We start from the raw sequence: 17,690 nt of genomic DNA, 5'->3' as shown, positions 1-17,690 counted from the left end.
TTCCCGCAACCAATGCGCTGACTCGATCCTCATCTAGTCACAGCAGCTCACACAATCATTCTTGAAGACTGTATTAGAAACTTCCTCAGGTTTTCGAACCCAAATTGCAGATCTTGCTGAACTTGTTCAACTCTGTGAACCAAGAACTCAGTACATGTAGAAGTCCTGAGTGCAAGTCGTACAAAGTACCAACGTGCAATGTGCAAGTGAGTGCCATAGTGTGCCTATATAGCGAGCAGCAAGGTGATAATGGTATCAGCAACCTGACAAGAGACACAAGCGGAATATGCAAGAATCTAGAAGAAGGTTCAGTGACAAGAACCAGCGCCTAGAAGATGCTACAGCTAGTGCCATGCAAGAGCTTAATGTCGCACCTTACAGAATAATGTGTGACTGTGAACAAAGAAGTGCGCCAGCATGATAATTACTAGTATAGTGTGTATAGAAAGTTTACACGTGTGCCAAGTGCAATGTACATGTGTGATAAATGCAAGATAGGAGATAGTTCCTTCCTATCACAAAACCTATGTGTTGCATGAAAGGTGTGCACTGGGGGTAAGTACAGAGCATCTAAATGGTAAAGTCATGATGCGTGACCTCCACACGTTCACATGCTGTCAATGGGCGATACAACTGCTACTTCCTTGACCTTTGCTCATACACATTCCAACACAGTGGATTTAGTACAGCAGAGAGGCGAAAGAGCACTGCATTGCATGCTTGTTAGGCTTCTTCACACTTGCACCTTTTTGTCATTTCCTCTATGTGTATGAGGTCACGCATTTTACTGTTTTTATTTCTGGCTACTCTTCTTTGCACTGTTCTATCACCTCTTTGCTCTACTAAATTCATTGTTCTCGTTCATTTTCTTGTTGCTTGTATTCCACCTGATGAGAAGATATTGAAAGTAATTGTGGATTTTTTCCAACATGTTGCTGGTGACGAGCCTGCAGTTTTTTCCCCCCGAGTGAGATAGCCTAGGTCTTGTTTACAACTGTGTCTTGCATACCACGATTGGCAACGTTTCTCTGCGGGAATGTGTGTACGGACTCTGGTGAGGTGCTCTGTGGTTGCTGCATGTTAATAAATAATGGTCCTGTGTTGTTTGATCTAGATGGATTGTATGGCGTGGCGTCGGAAAATGGGCGTACAGGGTAAGGCTTTAAGAAGTACATGTACGCACATGTATTGAGTGCGTGTGTGCTAACATGCATAGTCACATGTATTGAGTGCGTGTGTGCTAACATGCATAGTCACATGTATTGAGTGCGTGTGTGCTAACATGCATAGTCACATGTATTGAGTGCGTGTGTGCTAACATGCATAGTCACATGTATTGAGTGCGTGTGTGCTAACATGCATAGTCACATGTATTGAGTGCGTGTGTGCTAACATCAAGAGTACATAACCCCCCAGAGTGTGCAACGCCTGATCCAGCTCTGCATAGGGTCTTGGTCGAGCGGAATCGGATCTTTGCGTCATAATACCGTACACATCTGAGGGGAACCCGGGGAGTCGCGGGTACTCTTGGATCAAAAACAATGGTGCCCTGCCTCGAGACCGGCCTTGCGCTGGTGTGAAGTGTACGCATGACATCAGAAGATCCGATTCCGCTCGACCAAGACCCTACACAGAGCTGGATCGGCGTTGCACACTCTGGGGGGTTATGTACTCTTGCTAACATGCATAGTCACATGTATTGAGTGCGTGTGTGCTAACAGTTACATGCATAGTCACATGTATTGAGTGCGTGTGTGCTAACATGCATAGTCACATGTATTGAGTGCGTGTGTGCTAACACGCATAGTCACATGTATTGAGTGCTTGTGTGCTAACATGCATAGTCACATGTATTGAGTGCGTGTGTGCTAACATGCATAGTCACATGTATTGAGTGCGTGTGTGCTAACATGCATAGTCACATGTATTGAGTGCGTGTGTGCTAACATGCATAGTCACATGTATTGAGTGCGTGTGTGCTAACATGCATAGTCACATGTATTGAGTGCGTGTGTGCTAACATGCATAGTCACATGTATTGAGTGCGTGTGTGCTAACATGCATAGTCACATGTATTGAGTGCGTGTGTGCTAACATGCATAGTCACATGTATTGAGTGCGTGTGTGCTAACATGCATAGTCACATGTATTGAGTGCGTGTGTGCTAACATGCATAGTCACATGTATTGAGTGCGTGTGTGCTAACATGCATAGTCACATGTATTGAGTGCGTGTGTGCTAACATGCATAGTCACATGTATTGAGTGCGTGTGTGCTAACATGCATAGTCACATGTATTGAGTGCGTGTGTGCTAACATGCATAGTCACATGTATTGAGTGCGTGTGTGCTAACATGCATAGTCACATGTATTGAGTGCGTGTGTGCTAACATGCATAGTCACATGTATTGAGTGCGTGTGTGCTAACATGCATAGTCACATGTATTGAGTGCGTGTGTGCTAACATGCATAGTCAGCACTGAATACTGTAAGACATGTAGATATAACGAGGAAGTAAATCTAACGTTTTAACGGATGACATTTCTTCGTTATAATAAGATTCGTTGAGGCCGTACTGCTTCATATATGTCGTGTGTGGATATGCCAGAATGCTGCAAGATCGTTGACGTATCTTCTCGTTAACCTATGAATTTTGGACAATCGTTAAATTTGCGACTCGTGATAATAACTTGTCTTACAGTAGTGAACCAGACATTCTGCTGGTGGTATTTTTCTTTGAAAGTGAAGTGCTATGTTATTGTAATGGTTTTGACTGCACTCATTGCTTTTCTTCTTCTTCTTTCATCTGTAGGCATGACGGTCCATGACCTGGATGAACAGCTTGTGCGCTCTGGAATTACCTTTTTGCACGGCCGTGATCGTGAAGGCAATGCATGTTGTAAGTGCACTTTATCTGAAAGGTACTAGTGTCGATCTCGCCAAGCAAGCATGTACAGGCGGCACTCATGATTGTACTAACTAACTTTACTTTGGCTCGTGGCATTGATAGGGAAGGATTAGCAAGTCGTCTCCGTATTTTTTCCCCAAAGTTCTTCCATGTGCACAACTGTTTTCTTGCTTTCTTTTCGTTTTGTGTCCAGTGGTAATTAACACCAGGTTCCATAAGAAGGATGCAGAGAGATTTCTTCTAGTCAAAAAGTACCTCGTGTTTTTACTGGAGCAGCAGGTACATTTGCTCTGTTCTTTAAAAAAAAAAAGAAGTTTTGTCACAGTATTGTGCTGCAGGCACTAATCCACCCATCTGTTCATCTGTCTATGTCATCTATCTATGTCATCTATCTATACATCTATCTCACTGACTCACAGTCTTTCCTTCTCCCGTCAAGTCCTGTATGAAGCGAACCTTTGCCTTTGTGCAGAGGAAAGTGCTGCTATTGGGAAAGAAGGGAATTATAAGGCATGTGAAGTGTGTTGTGTTTCAGTGTGCTTTGCACGGAGAACTGAGGCTTGTGAAGTGTGTTGTGTTTCAGTGTGCTTTGCACGGAGAACTGAGGCTTGTGAAGTGTGTTGTGTTTCAGTGTGCTTTGCACGGAGAACTGAGGCTTGTGAAGTGTGTTGTGTTTCAGTGTGCTTTGCACGGAGAACTGAGGCTTGTGAAGTGTGTTGTGTTTCAGTGTGCTTTGCACGGAGAACTGAGGCTTGTGAAGTGTGTTGTGTTTCAGTGTGCTTTGCACGGAGAACTGAGGCTTGTGAAGTGTGTTGTGTTTCAGTGTGCTTTGCACGGAGAACTGAGGCTTGTGAAGTGTGTTGTGTTTCAGTGTGCTTTGCACGGAGAACTGAGGCTTGTGAAGTGTGTTGTGTTTCAGTGTGCTTTGCACGGAGAACTGAGGCTTGTGAAGTGTGTTGTGTTTCAGTGTGCTTTGCACGGAGAACTGAGGCTTGTGAAGTGTGTTGTGTTTCAGTGTGCTTTGCACGGAGAACTGAGGCTTGTGAAGTGTGTTGTGTTTCAGTGTGCTTTGCACGGAGAACTGAGGCTTGTGAAGTGTGTTGTGTTTCAGTGTGCTTTGCACGGAGAACTGAGGCTTGTGAAGTGTGTTGTGTTTCAGTGTGCTTTGCACGGAGAACTGTACAGTTTAAAAACAACACCGTATGAATTCATCAATGATCGTTTCATTATGCTGGGACTATAAATAGGCACATTGAACAGGTGTTGATTGACACCATGGTTATGCTAGAAATAGATGAATTATGGTGTTATCGACGGTGGTCTTCCTTGTCTGAACCTACCGTATTTCTAATATCATGTGATTGTTGTGTTTCTGGAACAAACTGTATTGCCCATGTGCATACAATGAACAACGTTTCAAATAATGCGCCTGATAGATGTACTGGTCAAACAGGCACTTCATATCTGTGTGATTGTCTGTGTGTATGTGTGTGTGTGTATATGTGTATGTGTGTGTATATAATGTGCATGTGTGTGTGTGTGTGTGTATGCGTATTTGTGTGTATATATGTGCGTATATGTGGTACATGGTGTGTGTGTGTGTGTGTGTGTACATGGTGTGTACATGGTGTGTGTGTGTGTGTGTGTGTGTGTGTGACTGTGTGTGCATGCATGTGTGTGTGCATGTGTGCGTATGTGTGCATGTGTGTTTTTTGCTTGTGGATGCGCAGCGTATCCGTGAGCCATCAAACCAGCTGACAGTGATATTTGACATGACTGGAACTGGACTGGGCAATGTAGTAAGTGCTCAAATTGCCATGTGTTACTAGGAACACTAACACACTAGCACACTAGCACAGCTGCAGAGTATTGATTGTAGAAATGCAATTGTACCTTTGCAACAGGGTGAATCTATTACAGTTGTGTGTCAGTTATCTGGCACCCTCGGGACTGGACGCTGTTGAATAACGAATATCCTGGATGACTGAAGCTACAAAGAACCATCTTGTGTTGACATAACGAAAGGACGGTACATATGATTCTCCCCCTATTTTGATGCTCTATGTGTAGTAATATCCTGAGACAGTGGTCATGCTATATAGACCGACTCGCATGTAACGTTGCATAAGGGCCACGTTCATGACTCTCACTGTCCACATTTACTTGCAGTAAAGTTTACTGTTTAATAGAACCGTAATATATACTGTACTGTAAATATACAATTTCAGCAGCTAATTCAAGGGGAAGTGAAGGCTAAGCCTAAAATCAAAATTTGACCGGTTGTAGTCTTCGGGGTGCTCAGTCGAATGGTCTTGGTCCGAGGAAGCTGAGACACTCCCTTTCTCCTTTGTTCCCAATCGAACTCGCCACTTCCACCGAAACTGGGTGACTGTGCCCTACTAGATGGTGATTTGTATGCAAAATGTCACTAAAAGCGCCATTTCGTTCTTATAAAAGCACGGATTATCGCGATTGGCCCATATGTTGTAGTCTTTTGGACGCCGAGTCGACTGGTTTTGGTCCGAGAAGGCTGCGCTGCAGCGTTCGGGCCTTATTCCCGATCGAACATGGTTGAATAGGCAGTCACGTGCTCACGCATACACCACTGGTCACCGTGCCTGCAGGCTACAACTCACTTTGAATTTTCACACCAAAGTTCAAATCAAGTGTCAGGAACTCACCCAAACAGGTTGTAAGTTGTACCCTGCAGGCACGGTGACCAGGTGACTGGTGTACGCATGAGCACATGACCGCTTATTCAGCCATGTTCGATTGGGAATGAGGGCCGAACGCTGCAGCGTAGTCTTTTCGGACCAAAACCAGTTGACTCAGCGTCCAGAAGACTACAACATATGGGCCAATCGCGGTCATCCGTGCTTTTATAAGAACGAAACGGCGCTTTTAGTGACATTTTGCATACAATACGATTGGGAATAAAGGAGGAAGGGAGTGTCTCAGCTTCCTCGGTCCAAGACCATTTGACTCAGCACCCCGAAGACTACAACTGGTCAAATTTTGATTTTAGGCTTAACTTCCCCTTTAATTTTGGCTGTATTCGGCACCGACCCAAAATGCCGAAATTCAAACGTTGATGAAAATTTTCACATCGGCTTTGGTGATGCGTACTAGTATCAACCCCGTGCCGAAAATAAATCGCTGCCGAAATGCCAAAATCGCTGCCGAAATGCCGAAATTTTGTAGCGCCGACATGTTGTATATTTACAGTATGCGCTGTCAGTGCACTGTTGGATAACGGACGTACCGGATGGCTGACCGCCTAACAAACTACATACTACTCAGTGTCTGCTCCAGTGCCGGGTGAGCCGGGTAATCCACCCGGTTGGGCGGCGCTTGGACGCGGTTGAAAATATAGTACCGGGTCACCTGTGACCCGGTTGGTACTTTACACTTTTGAACTTTGAAAGGACTGACTACATGGCTTGTATGTGTCAGACACTTCTTCTTTTTTTCGTAATTTTCTAATTCCTGTCCTCTCTTTTCTAAATGCGGGTTATCCATTCGCCTTTATATCATTGGGCCTAGTTCCCGTTTATTGTCCGAATTAAAACAAACCAACCAACCAGTTAGCATGTGACTCGGCAGGTGAGACAGCGCCAGGTACATGTACTTCAAGAAGCCGCTGCTACCACTAGATATGGCATGTTCTCAATTTCTTTCCTTGGCGCTGATAGGTGGAATTCTCTGCCTGTCTCGTGTCGTCAGGTTGAGCATCTATCCGTTTTTGTTCCGCTCTGTAAAGAGCACTTAGGGTTCCCTGTAACAAGACGGCAACGTCTGTAGGGCCTTCCCTATCAAAATAATAAATTCTACTACTACTACTACGAAGTACATGTGTACCCGGCTCCGACCCGGTTGAAATGGTTGCGCCAGGTACACGTGTACCCGGCTGTCCTACAATCCTAGAGCAGACACTGACTACTGTATCGTTATCTGTTGAACATGTGGGCGTGTGAGTGTATGCTATTGAATTAGTGTCAGTGGTTTCCTTTACTGCTTTCATGTTTGCTTAGGATATGGAGTTCATACGTTTTATCATAGACTGCTTCAAGTTCTACTTTCCCAACATGCTCAGTAAGTGCACGCTTTACTGGTTTTGTTCTTCTCCAAAGAAGTATGTATGGAGACATTTGCATTTCCACCTTCAACATTCTTTTCTAATTTGGGTTTTGAGAACTCAAGTTGCAGTGATTACAGGGGTGTATGTAGGAGTGTATGTAGTCGTGATTTCAGAGTAGCTTTGCAGCCGCACTACTGTACACATGAAACCGGGTCCAAGTCCTGCTTTCAGCAACCACCTAAGCCTGTAAGATCACTATTCTTTGACACCAAATGTGTGGCTCGTGTACGGGCCACCCTGGTTTCAGAGACCACCTGTATTCGAAAACCACAATGGGCTTGTTCTATGGTTTGTTGCTGGAACCAGGCTTCACCTGTATCTACTTGTGAGTTTAGAGTAGATCATTCGTCTTTATAACTTGATTTTGTGTGGACTTACATTTGGTTGAATAGACAGTGGATTGGTTGGTGATATTGCTTTCTGTACGAATGTGTGCGGGTTCGAGTCCCATACTCTGCCAGCAGGAAGTTTTTGTTTAATGCAAGTCATTCGTACTAAGCACTCAGTCGTTCTGAACTGTTGTGCTATGCTTGGCTTGCAATAGTAATTGTCTCTTTCGTCTTCTAGTAGTGCATTTTTCCAGTGGCATGACTTTAAATTTCGGAGACAACATCAACAGGTTTTTTTTGCCACCAATGGGTTTCTAAGGGTGCGTTCTTAAAAATCCTCTCGGAAAAGTTGGAGACTCTCCGAAAAGTTCGAGAGCTGTTCTTATATCCTCTCCGACTTTTAGGAGGCTCTCCAAGCTGTCCAAGCTTCAGAGGTGGTTGAAACTTGGAGATTCCCGCGGTTTGGGATCAGCGCATGCGAACTAGGCTAAAAGCCACGTGTTGATCATGAGTGTACGCATTTCCCTATTCGCATACGCACAACGCATACTATATTCGTGGCACTCAAGATCGCGGCCCCTTTGGCGCTTTATTTTGCTTGACATGTCCAAAATATCTCCGAATTCTCCGAGACCCGTTCTTGAAGAATCCCAGTTTCTTCGACTTCTCTTCTCTTCTTCTCCTAGAAGCTAGAGAATATAAGAACGCACCCTAAATATCCTTGTTTCGTTATGGCGATGAGTTATTAAACTCAGTACTTAGTGTACTGTCTGGACGGGTACCATATGATCCAGAGTTAGTTGCAGTGTATAGCACCAGTCTGATGAGGCCATATGTGCTGCTGTTCTGTCTCTTTCTGTAGACTACTTACTGGTTTTCGAAATGCCCTTCATCCTTTCAAGTGAGTATTTCCCTTGTCTTTTGTACCTTTGCCAATGTAGCTCGCAGAACATGTACTGTAAAGCACCGCGAGAGCGCCCCGCCATCTCTTGACTTTCTCAAATTCTGTCCACTTGAGAAATGCTGTTGAAAAGTTTCGAATCTCTGGTGTTCGAAAAGGAGGCTGTAGAGGAATAGATAACTTGAAGGCTTGCATCATCGGAGAGTCGGGGTGACTGGCCTTGCCATATCCGTAGGAGCACTGCCGCCCTTAATGATCAAGATACAGCCGCAGCTCCTGAAACAATTGGAGTGAGTTCGTCAGACCCTGGAAAGTGGTCACAGACCGGAAATTCCACTCGCTGGGTCCTTGTTACCTAACTGTGGATTGCAGCACAACTGCACAAGCAAAACAAATTCTTTCTGCTCCCAAGACTTGAACTTTGTACCTTTTGTAGCGGCATCTCCGGTGCCAATAGATTTTGCAGTTCTGCTGAATGAAGTCCGATTGTGTGTGTCAAGTTTGTGCCCTGCATCAGTTCAAATCCCAGTGTTCCCAGGTCTAGGGCTGCTCAGTGCCCGGTGCGTACTCGAGTCACGCGATCACATTTCATTGAGCAGCTCTGTACTTCTCTATGCTGTCCTCTCCTTTTTTTTGCAGCCGTATGGAAGATTGTAAAGGGTTGGCTAAGTGAACGTGCTCAGGCAAAAATAAAGTAAGTTGATTCAGGTAGATTGAGAGAGAGAGAGAGAGAGAGAGAGAGAGAGAGAAAGAGAGAGAGAGACCTAGGTGGTAGCAGCCATGCTCAGGAGTCGGCTCAAAGAACTCCAAGCTTTCTCGGATGAAGTTTGACAACTGGAAAGCGATCCATAAAGTTGAATTTTCATGCTCCTCCGTTAGATGAATTTCCTTTCCTTTTTTTGCCTGAAAATGGGCTTTCTTTGCTTCAAGCCCATGCAAGGTGTGACATCACATCCAGCGCAGTGTGCCGTGACTTTCTGCATCTTGTCCAACTATTTGAGTGAGTTTGAGCGAAGGACAATAACATGGCGGTGCAATCGATATCTTGGTTCTCGAGCGTGGGTTGCAGCGGAGTTCCTGTTGTATAGTGGTGGACAATGGTGGATTTGATTTCCTTGACGAGTTTGTACTCCTTGTGATCCTCTCTCCGAGAGCTTTCCGAAGAGCACACGATTGTCAAAATTGGTGAAGTAGAACCAGTCCTATGGTGGAAAATCGAACGACGTGTACTCAAAATGCAGGAATTTTCTTGTTGTGGTCATTTTCCGTGGAAGGAGCGAAGGGCTAAGCACATGTGTATTGTGGATTGTGTTGCACTGGGTTACTTGCAGCTGTACAAGTGAAGTAGAATTGTAGTAGAAGGTCATGCCCTTTCTGGGAAAGGATTGCCAGCGCAACAATGCTTTGACGTCCTAAACACGGAGGGCTAGCTGGGTGATTTGCTCATTCAGCTATTTCAAAGTCAAGTACATGTACATTTATGTCAAAGGCCCAGACGAGCAGATGGGTAATGGGTGGCTAAACATTGTAATTGCATCGGGAATCTCAACGTTGTCAGCCATGCCATTTCTTGTGGCACCCAGTGCATAGAAGAAGTAGAAGAAGTATGACTGTTTCTTTTGTAGGTACTTGACCAGCCTCCCGCGGAAGCGGAGAGGTGGTTCTTGACCCGCCCTGTATGCTGATCTGTAATATTGCTTTCTTTTTATCTGTTACTCGACCATCCTTGATTTGCTGCGCTTTGTTGCCTGTTTTGCAGCTTGCATGTTCCATTGATCATCTCACTCTCTCTCTCTCTCTCTCTCTCTCTCTCTCTCTCTCTCTCTCTCTCTCTCTCTCTCTCTCTCTCTCTCTCTCTCTCTCTCTCTCTCTCTCTCTCTCTCTCTCTCTCTCTCTCTCTCTCTCTCTCTCTCTCTCTCTCTCTCTCTCTCTCTCTCTCTCTCTACCACCGTTCCTTATGTCTCACTGCTCCGTGTTTGTAGGTTCGTGAAGAAAGGCGACATTCAGGAGTACATTGATGCGGAGCAGCTTGTGACAACCCTTGGTGGCACGGTATGTTTGAGTTTGTATTGCTTCCAAGATGTTTACACCCTGTAGAGTACAGTGGGTATGGTGGACTGTTTTCCATGCAATATCCCAATAGCAGCGCACTGTAGCAATGCGATTATATATACAACCATTAGTCTGGTGCGTACCCATGCACTGGTGTGTACTGTAAGTCTACACATGTTACAGTCATCTTACCGCTGTTACAGTCATCTTGCAACCTTTATTAGCAATCTCTCTGTCTGTCTCTCTCTGTCTGTCTGTCTGTCTCTCTCTCTCTCTCTGTCTCTCTCTCTCTCCTCCTCCTCCTCCTCCTCCTCCTCCTCCTCCTCCTCCTCCTCCTCCTCCTCCTCCTCCTCCTCCTCCTCCTCCTCCTCCTCCTCCTTGACTCCAGGATACATTCACGTTCGATGCAGATGAGTTCATGCAACAACATGCTCCTGCTGAGTTGTAAGTGTCTTGTTGCTGGTGGTGGTGGTCGTGGTGGTGGTGGTGGTGGTGGTGTTGCTGTTGTTGTTGTTGTTGTTGTTGTTGTTGTTGTTGTTGTTGTTGTTGTTGTTGTTGTTGTTGTTGTTGTTGTTGTTGTTGTTGTTGTTGTTGTTGTTGTTGTTGTTGTTGTCCTTCGCAGTTGACGGCGGTGGTGGTGTTTTTTGTTAGTGTAGTGTGTGCATAGGTACCTGTCTTGGCCGTTTTATTCCGATGCACTCTGTGTAGTGTAGGTCACGTGTGCACCGGTGGGTCCATTCACATGGCTTTGCCGGTTTTGCTCGCTGGGCAGTCGCCTGGCGCATGTCTTGATCTGTTTCAATCTCTCTCCTATTGCGGCTATAAGAGGAAATCAGTGGGTGTACTCCCAGTGCACTTGCAGATTTGCGTGCTTCTTGTGCGATGGGCATACATGTCACATTACGTGTGTGTGCGTGGGCGTGTGTCTGTGTGTGTGTGTCTGTGTGTGTGTCTGTGTGTCTGTGTCTGTGTGTGTGTATGTGTGTGTGTCTGTGTGTGTCTGTGTGTGTGTGTGTGTGTGTGTGTCTTTGTGTGTGTGTGTGTGTGTCTTTGTGTGTGTGTGTCTTTGTGTGTGTGTGTGTGTGTGTCTGTGTGTGTCTGTGTGTGTCTGTGTGTGTCTGTGTCTTTGTGTCTGTGTCTTTGTGTGTGTGTGTGTGTGTGCGTGGGCGTGTGTGTGTGTGTGTCTTTGTGTGTGTGTGTGTGTGTGTGTGTGTGTGTGTGTGTGTGTGTGTGTGTGTGTCTGTGTGTGTGTGTCTGTGTGTGTGTGTGTGCGTGGGCGTGTGTGTATGTGTGTGTGTGTGTGTGTCTTTGTGTGTGTCTGTGTGTGTCTGTGTGTGTGTCTGTGTGTGTGTCTTTGTGTGTGTGTGTGTGTCTGTGTGTGTGTGTGTGTGTGTCTGTGTGTGTCTGTGTGTGTCTGTGTCTTTGTGTCTGTGTCTTTGTGTGTCTGTGTGTGTGTGTGTGCGTGGGCGTGTGTGTGTGTCTTTGTGTGTGTGTGTGTGTCTGTGTGTATGTGTGTGTCTGTGTGTGTCTGTGTCTTTGTGTGTGTGTGTGTGTGTGTGTGTGTGTGTGTGTGTGTGTGTGTGTGTGTGTCTGTGTGTGCGTGGGCATGTGTCTGTGTGTCTTTGTGTGTGTGTGTGTGTGATAATGTGGGACTTAGCTTGTACTTATTTTTGGTGCGCTCGCCTTCCCCTCTTCTTTGTCCTTCATCATGAACACTCCTACTTGGAGGGCTGTTGGTTTGCGCATCGGAGTTGTGTTGGAGCTAGATGTCATGTCACGAGAGGGCTTGAAATCCCAGGAGCCCTCGCTATGCTTTGTTTGACCTAGGTCATCATGTGTGTTATTTGACCTGATAGAAACATCTTTGCAATACAAAACTTCTTGTGCCTGATAAATTGTGATAATTCTCTTTTCTATTGCAAAGACGTTTCTATCAGTTCGAATAACGCACAATCATGGTGAAAAAAGAAAAAAAGTTGGACGGTTCGCGTACCAGGCAGGTCAAGAACCAACTTTCCGCTTTACCATCACCATGAGGCATGATGACCTAGGGCGTGATCGTTTGGTTGGATCCAGATCCAGATCCGTCGGATCCACTGGATCTGCAGTGATTGATTGGTCGAATCCGGATGCAGATCCTTCGGATTTGGATCCGAGCAACCCTGCCCCGGGAGCGGGGTTGCCTGGATCCATTGGATCCAAATGTGACCTTTGTGTGTATATGGCTGGTAAAAAAATCATTTTTGTACTCATTGTCGTACGACTAGTCGACTTTTGTTGACTTTTCGTACGACGTGCGCGATCAGTACGACTTCTTTCGTATCTGGCGTGCAAGTGTTGAGTTTCGGAGAGAAAAGAGCAGTACGAGGCATGTGGCCTCTTATTTCCTAATGCTTTGAAATTCTCCGTGAAGTCCGAATTTGAAATTAATTTAAAAATGTTTGTTCAATTTCAGACGCCACTTTGAGTCCATTGCTATGGAAGAGGCTGATGAAGATTGCAATGGCGACCATGCAGATGGTACTCAGGCTGGCTCAGATTCTAGTCCCTTGCCAAGACGGGTAAGCTGACTTGTCACAGCAACTTGGTTTTATGCAAGGAGCTTCACATGAGAGAGATAGAGAGATGTAGCGACAGACAGATGTGTGTGTGTGTGTGTGTGTGTGTGTGTGTGTGTGTCTTTCTTCTCTTTCTCAGACTCCTCCTGACTTTTCTTTCATTCTCCTGGGTGGTTACCAACAGCCAGTGCATGCCGGAGTATGTGGTGTGATGTGTGTGCGGGAAAAAAATGAAAAAAGACCAAAAAGTAGGGATTCACTGACCAGAAAAAGCCACTTCATAGCTGTGTGGTGTAGACCAGGCTGAAAAGTGGCGGTCAATTCTTCAGCTTTGCTAGCTGTTGAAAGGTGCAATCCCAGCACAAGTTGCTATGGCTTCTGCCGTATCATCGCCTCTGGCGATGGGCGTCAAATGGTCAAATGGTGTGTGTGTGTGTGTGTGTGTGTGTGTGCATTTGGAAGTTGGACTAGTTTCGGCTCCACAATCCAGTGTGTCGTTACTATAATTATAGCTTTCATGGCTGAGGTTGTTGGTATGTCTGTTGGCTCTGGGTTCCCAGTACTCAGTAGCTGAGGCTGGTTGGTAAAGTAACTCCAATTTCACTTCAAGGTACCAGTGCATCTAGTGTCTGCTTCTATCAAAGCAGCATGCTGTCTATACTGGTTACCCCAGCAAGTGTAGGGTGTGCATAGGTGACTGTCTTGGCCGTTTTATGCCGATGTACTCCGTGTGGTGTAGACCAGGTGTGCATTGGTGGTCGATTCACATGGCTTCGCCAGTTGTGTGGATTAGACAGTTATCTGGCGCAAGTCTTGATCTGTCTCTTTCAGATCTTGTTCGCTATCGTTGCTATAAGAGAAAATCTGTGGGTGCACATCCAATATCTGTGGGTGCACATCCAGTGCATTTGCAGATTTGCGTGCTTCTCTTGCGACGGGCGTATACATGGTACATGGTACATGGTGTGTGTGTGTGAGAGAGAGAGAGAGAGAGAGAGAGAGAGAGAGAGAGAGAGAGAGAGAGAGAGAGAGAGAGAGGGAGAGGGAGAGAGAGTGTGTGTGTGTGTGTGTGAGAGAGAGAGAGAGAGAGAGAGAGAGAGAGAGAGAGAGAGCGTGAGTGCGTGCACGCGTGAGAGATTGTGTATGTGCATGTGTGAGTATGTGCATGTGTGTATACCTACTTCCTCCGACTTATTAAAATGTCCGTTTCAAATCATTGATCTGTTCCGCTCGATCTACCTGTCATCTCACAAAAATAAAAACAGAGACACAACTCCTCACCTATTGCAGTTGGTCGTAGGTTAGTTTGGAGAAAAATGGCAAGCCCTAAGAGCGAGGAGAAGCCATCTCCGAGGCGTTTGAAGCATGTCGCTGCGAAATTTTACGGCGTGAGTGCTCCTCCCGCAACAAAAGGCTGTTCGGAAGCGATCCTACTCACGGAAGGGTACGGAAGGGTACGGTAGCTGGCGAAACTGACAAGCCAGTGAGTATCGGCGTGTCATGCTCAGCAAAGACAGCGTGTGTGCCTCAATGCGTGAGAAGCGATGGTGGTTTCACGCGTGGCCCCACACTGCAAGAGCAAACCTGAGCTAGGCTGAAGCACTGGTCATTGCACGGGAAAAAGAAACGATCATTGTCAACATCGTTGTTGTCACGCAGCCGCCTCAATCGCCCGACCTAAATTTAATTGCATTGACCTGGCATTCTTTGCCAGCTTGCAGTCCGACACTGAGCTCGTTGCGAAGGTGAATGTCGCCGATTTGATGGAGGCTGTGAAGAAATGTTGGTCTGAGTAGCCCGCGGAGCGGATGGAGAGTGGAGATGTTTCTAAGCATCTTTCAAAAAGCATCATCGAGAGCCGCGGTGACAACACTATTCACACCACACCGGAGCTCGAAGACGAAATCTGCTGCGAATCGCCGCGCCCTGAGCTTTCCAAAGCGATTTGTGACGAGCGCTGAGAAAGTCCGCGATGAAAGGGTTGCCAGAATTGCAGCACCCAGCGAGGAAACCGCTGAATCCACAGACTCCTCGTAAATGAGAGCGACCAATTTTCCTCTCAATGTGATGGCCATGCACATAGCTGTTGCTATGCAAAACATTTTGAACACACAATCTGTCTTCGTGCTGTACTACAACTTTAAACTGAACCGCACGTTTTAATAAGTCGGAGGAAGTATGTTTAAAGTCCTGCTCCCTTTTGTGTGTGTTTCCAAAATATCTTTTGATATGTTGGTGTAATGGATTCAATCGGTATCTTTGTCACTTTAGGTACACTTTGCAGAAGACTTTTCGTCCTGCAGCACGTCGCAACCAGAAGACAGGAAGACTAGGTATGCTTTGTCGGTGGTAATGATGTTTTTTGACATATACCGTAAAGTACCGTTGATCCGCCCCCCAAGCCATGTCGCTTCCCAGGTGGGTTTTCGGCAGGGGGCGGGAATTAGATCAAGGCTGTCAAGTGCAGTACTATGTACAACAACTTGGAGGATGTGCTGGATTGTGCACATTTTCATCCTGGATTGGCACAAATTGTGTACAGCAGTGCATGCGTCGGTTCAACATCGTATTTCGTTGTATACGCCGAAGTCGCTTCACAGGTAGAAAATCGACAGGGGGCGGATCAACGGTACTTTACGGTACTCACCGTATGATGTGTCAGACACACGAGTGCAATACATTTCCTATGCTATGGCCAATGGTAACCAGGCTGGTACCGGCGGCGTCTCCCATTCCCAATCAGGCGTGTTAGAGAGCGCAGCCATCCTCGGCCTTCACCATGTGGTGGTGGTGGTGGTGGTGGTGGCGTTGTTATGATACCTGTCTGCTCCAACTGCGTGTTCGCATGTGCACTGTGTTTTGTATTTTGTCATGATTTGGTAGTCAGTGCGGCTTTGTGCTGTTTATCTTCATGCTAGTGTGCATGTGTCCTGATACTATCGTTCTTGTTGTTGTGGGTGTTTAGACCAAGCACGTCGCGGCAAGAATCCAATGACTGTAAGTGCAAGATTGGTGCTGGCTAGGCAGGCATGCATTCACATATTCGCCCATCATACTGGTATGCACATTTGTTCGTCCAGTGTTTCATATATGAGCCGTCAGATGCGAAAACCGACCTTATGGGAAACACTGCACAGTGCAGAAAAATGCAGTTGAAAGTTGGCGAGTTAACGCACTGGTGCGCCTGGACAACCAAGCTACAAACCTTCGTATTTCAGTCAAATATTGGTCTTTCGGGACGATCCAAGTATGTACTGTATAAGCAGAAATATTCGTCTGGAGTTTAATTTCGTCTTTTTCGTCCAAGGAGGTTTTGGACTAAATAGAGAGGTTCCACATAACGTAATTACGTTAGTAAAAAACGTAGTCGATCTACGGAAAGTCTTACGTAAACTGCATGCGCATCTGTGTTCCGCCATACGGAGTTTTCAAATCACGTAGCTGCCCTTGGCAACTCCGAACGCGGCAGTGTACGACCAGATCGACCTGGGGAGAGAGTCATAAATTTGTACCTCAATCCACTTACGGACCAGCTACGTTATCAGAGCCCTATCTACGTACTCAAAGTAGATAACTTTCCGTAAGTGGAGTGCAAACTCGCGAATGCACGGGTTTTCCCCGCCCACTAACGTAAAGTTGCTCAACTTTACGTAGTGCGGAACCTCTCTAATTAAATGTAGGACTAATGTCGATTTGCCCAGCTTTTCTATACACTCTTATGATCCATGGACGAAATTTTCAACCGGACGAACTCATTTTCTTTGGAGTTAGACGAAATTATTGACCGACGAAATTTTCTGCCTCTACAGTAAATCGAAGAGAAAACTCCAAGGAATCCAATGCAGCAAGCGCGATCCCGGCACGATGCTGCGTTCCCCAGATACAAAGCCTGCAAGATGCGTCACGGCACCGTGCATTTCTACGCGTAAATCAAATGATCCAGACCTGGGGTTTCCCCCTTTTCAAGCGATCTACGGTCTCGGCAACAGCCTCAGACGTCTTGGAAGCTCTCAGAGCATCTTCAAGAATAAAAATTGGGCGTCCTGGGATAATGGAGATGGAAATGGCGAGCGATTTTTGTGTGACGGCGCAAGTCCAGCGCTGAAGCGATGTCTGCCGTTGCGCTGGTGCTGTGCTTTATTTGCTATCGGATTTGGGCCCAACGGGTTGCTTGTCGCCAGAGCTTTCCAGAAAGCCCAAGTTTGTGGAAATCGGTCAAAGGAAACAGAATATATTCTCCAAAGTAGGTGAAACAATTGTTGGTATTGCACCCAAAATTGAGATGCAATTTGTAACGGTCTCCTATTGTAGAGGCTATACCTTTACTTCCCTTGATCTAAATCCTTGACCCTTCTCACCAGCTCTCCTCAGTTTCCCTGGTCATGACTGCGCTGTTGCTGCTGCTGCGGTGGAGGAGGCTCCGGGCAATTGGCGATTAGATGCCGAGGGCTGCCACAACGGTAGCATGATCGCTGCCCACGACGCGGTGCTGCAGTTGCCAGAGCAGCTAGGGTTTCCTCCAACTTCGACATCCTTGCCAGGAGCTCCGTCATCCCGTCAGGTCGTGCGGCACATACAGCTACAGCAGGTGGTGGCTGTGAAGTGAGGTCGGTCTGCAGGATGGCCAGGGCCCGTAGCGCGTGCTGCAGTGCGGCATCTAGAGTGGCGGGAGCCTGCCGCCGGACATCAAGGCGTAGCTCTTGGCTGTCCAACCCGTCGATATACTGGTCCTTGGCAAGCTGCTCGCGGACGTCGGCTGCCAGGGCGGGGTAGGCTAACCTCACGGCCCTCCGGATAGCCTCGC

General features: G+C 46.5%; 1 protein-coding gene across 2 annotated transcripts in view; it reads left to right on the top strand.

Annotated features, from left to right (window-relative positions):
* The window catches only part of LOC135823577 (motile sperm domain-containing protein 2-like), a 28,504-nt gene that overhangs the window by 2,943 nt on the left and 7,871 nt on the right, over positions 1 to 17,690 (top strand). The window contains exons 1-13 of one of the 2 annotated variants that reach the window (XM_065336427.1): positions 912 to 1,042; positions 1,115 to 1,154; positions 2,813 to 2,899; positions 3,102 to 3,187; positions 4,639 to 4,707; positions 6,940 to 7,000; positions 8,238 to 8,276; positions 8,916 to 8,970; positions 10,259 to 10,328; positions 10,717 to 10,772; positions 12,784 to 12,889; positions 15,158 to 15,219; positions 15,852 to 15,883. In XM_065336427.1, the coding sequence (XP_065192499.1) occupies positions 1,037 to 1,042; positions 1,115 to 1,154; positions 2,813 to 2,899; positions 3,102 to 3,187; positions 4,639 to 4,707; positions 6,940 to 7,000; positions 8,238 to 8,276; positions 8,916 to 8,970; positions 10,259 to 10,328; positions 10,717 to 10,772; positions 12,784 to 12,889; positions 15,158 to 15,219; positions 15,852 to 15,883 (769 nt within the window). In that variant the 5' untranslated portion in view covers positions 912 to 1,036. Of the gene's footprint in view, positions 1 to 911; positions 1,043 to 1,114; positions 1,155 to 2,812; positions 2,900 to 3,101; positions 3,188 to 4,638; positions 4,708 to 6,939; positions 7,001 to 8,237; positions 8,277 to 8,915; positions 8,971 to 10,258; positions 10,329 to 10,716; positions 10,773 to 12,783; positions 12,890 to 15,157; positions 15,220 to 15,851; positions 15,884 to 17,690 lie in introns of those variants that run through there. The other variant, XM_065336423.1, reaches the window with a different exon arrangement.

Source organism: Sycon ciliatum, chromosome 1 (assembly GCF_964019385.1).
Source record: "Sycon ciliatum chromosome 1, ocSycCili1.1, whole genome shotgun sequence".
NCBI lineage: Eukaryota > Metazoa > Porifera > Calcarea > Leucosolenida > Sycettidae > Sycon > Sycon ciliatum.
This window is presented reverse-complemented; position numbering and strand designations above follow the sequence as displayed.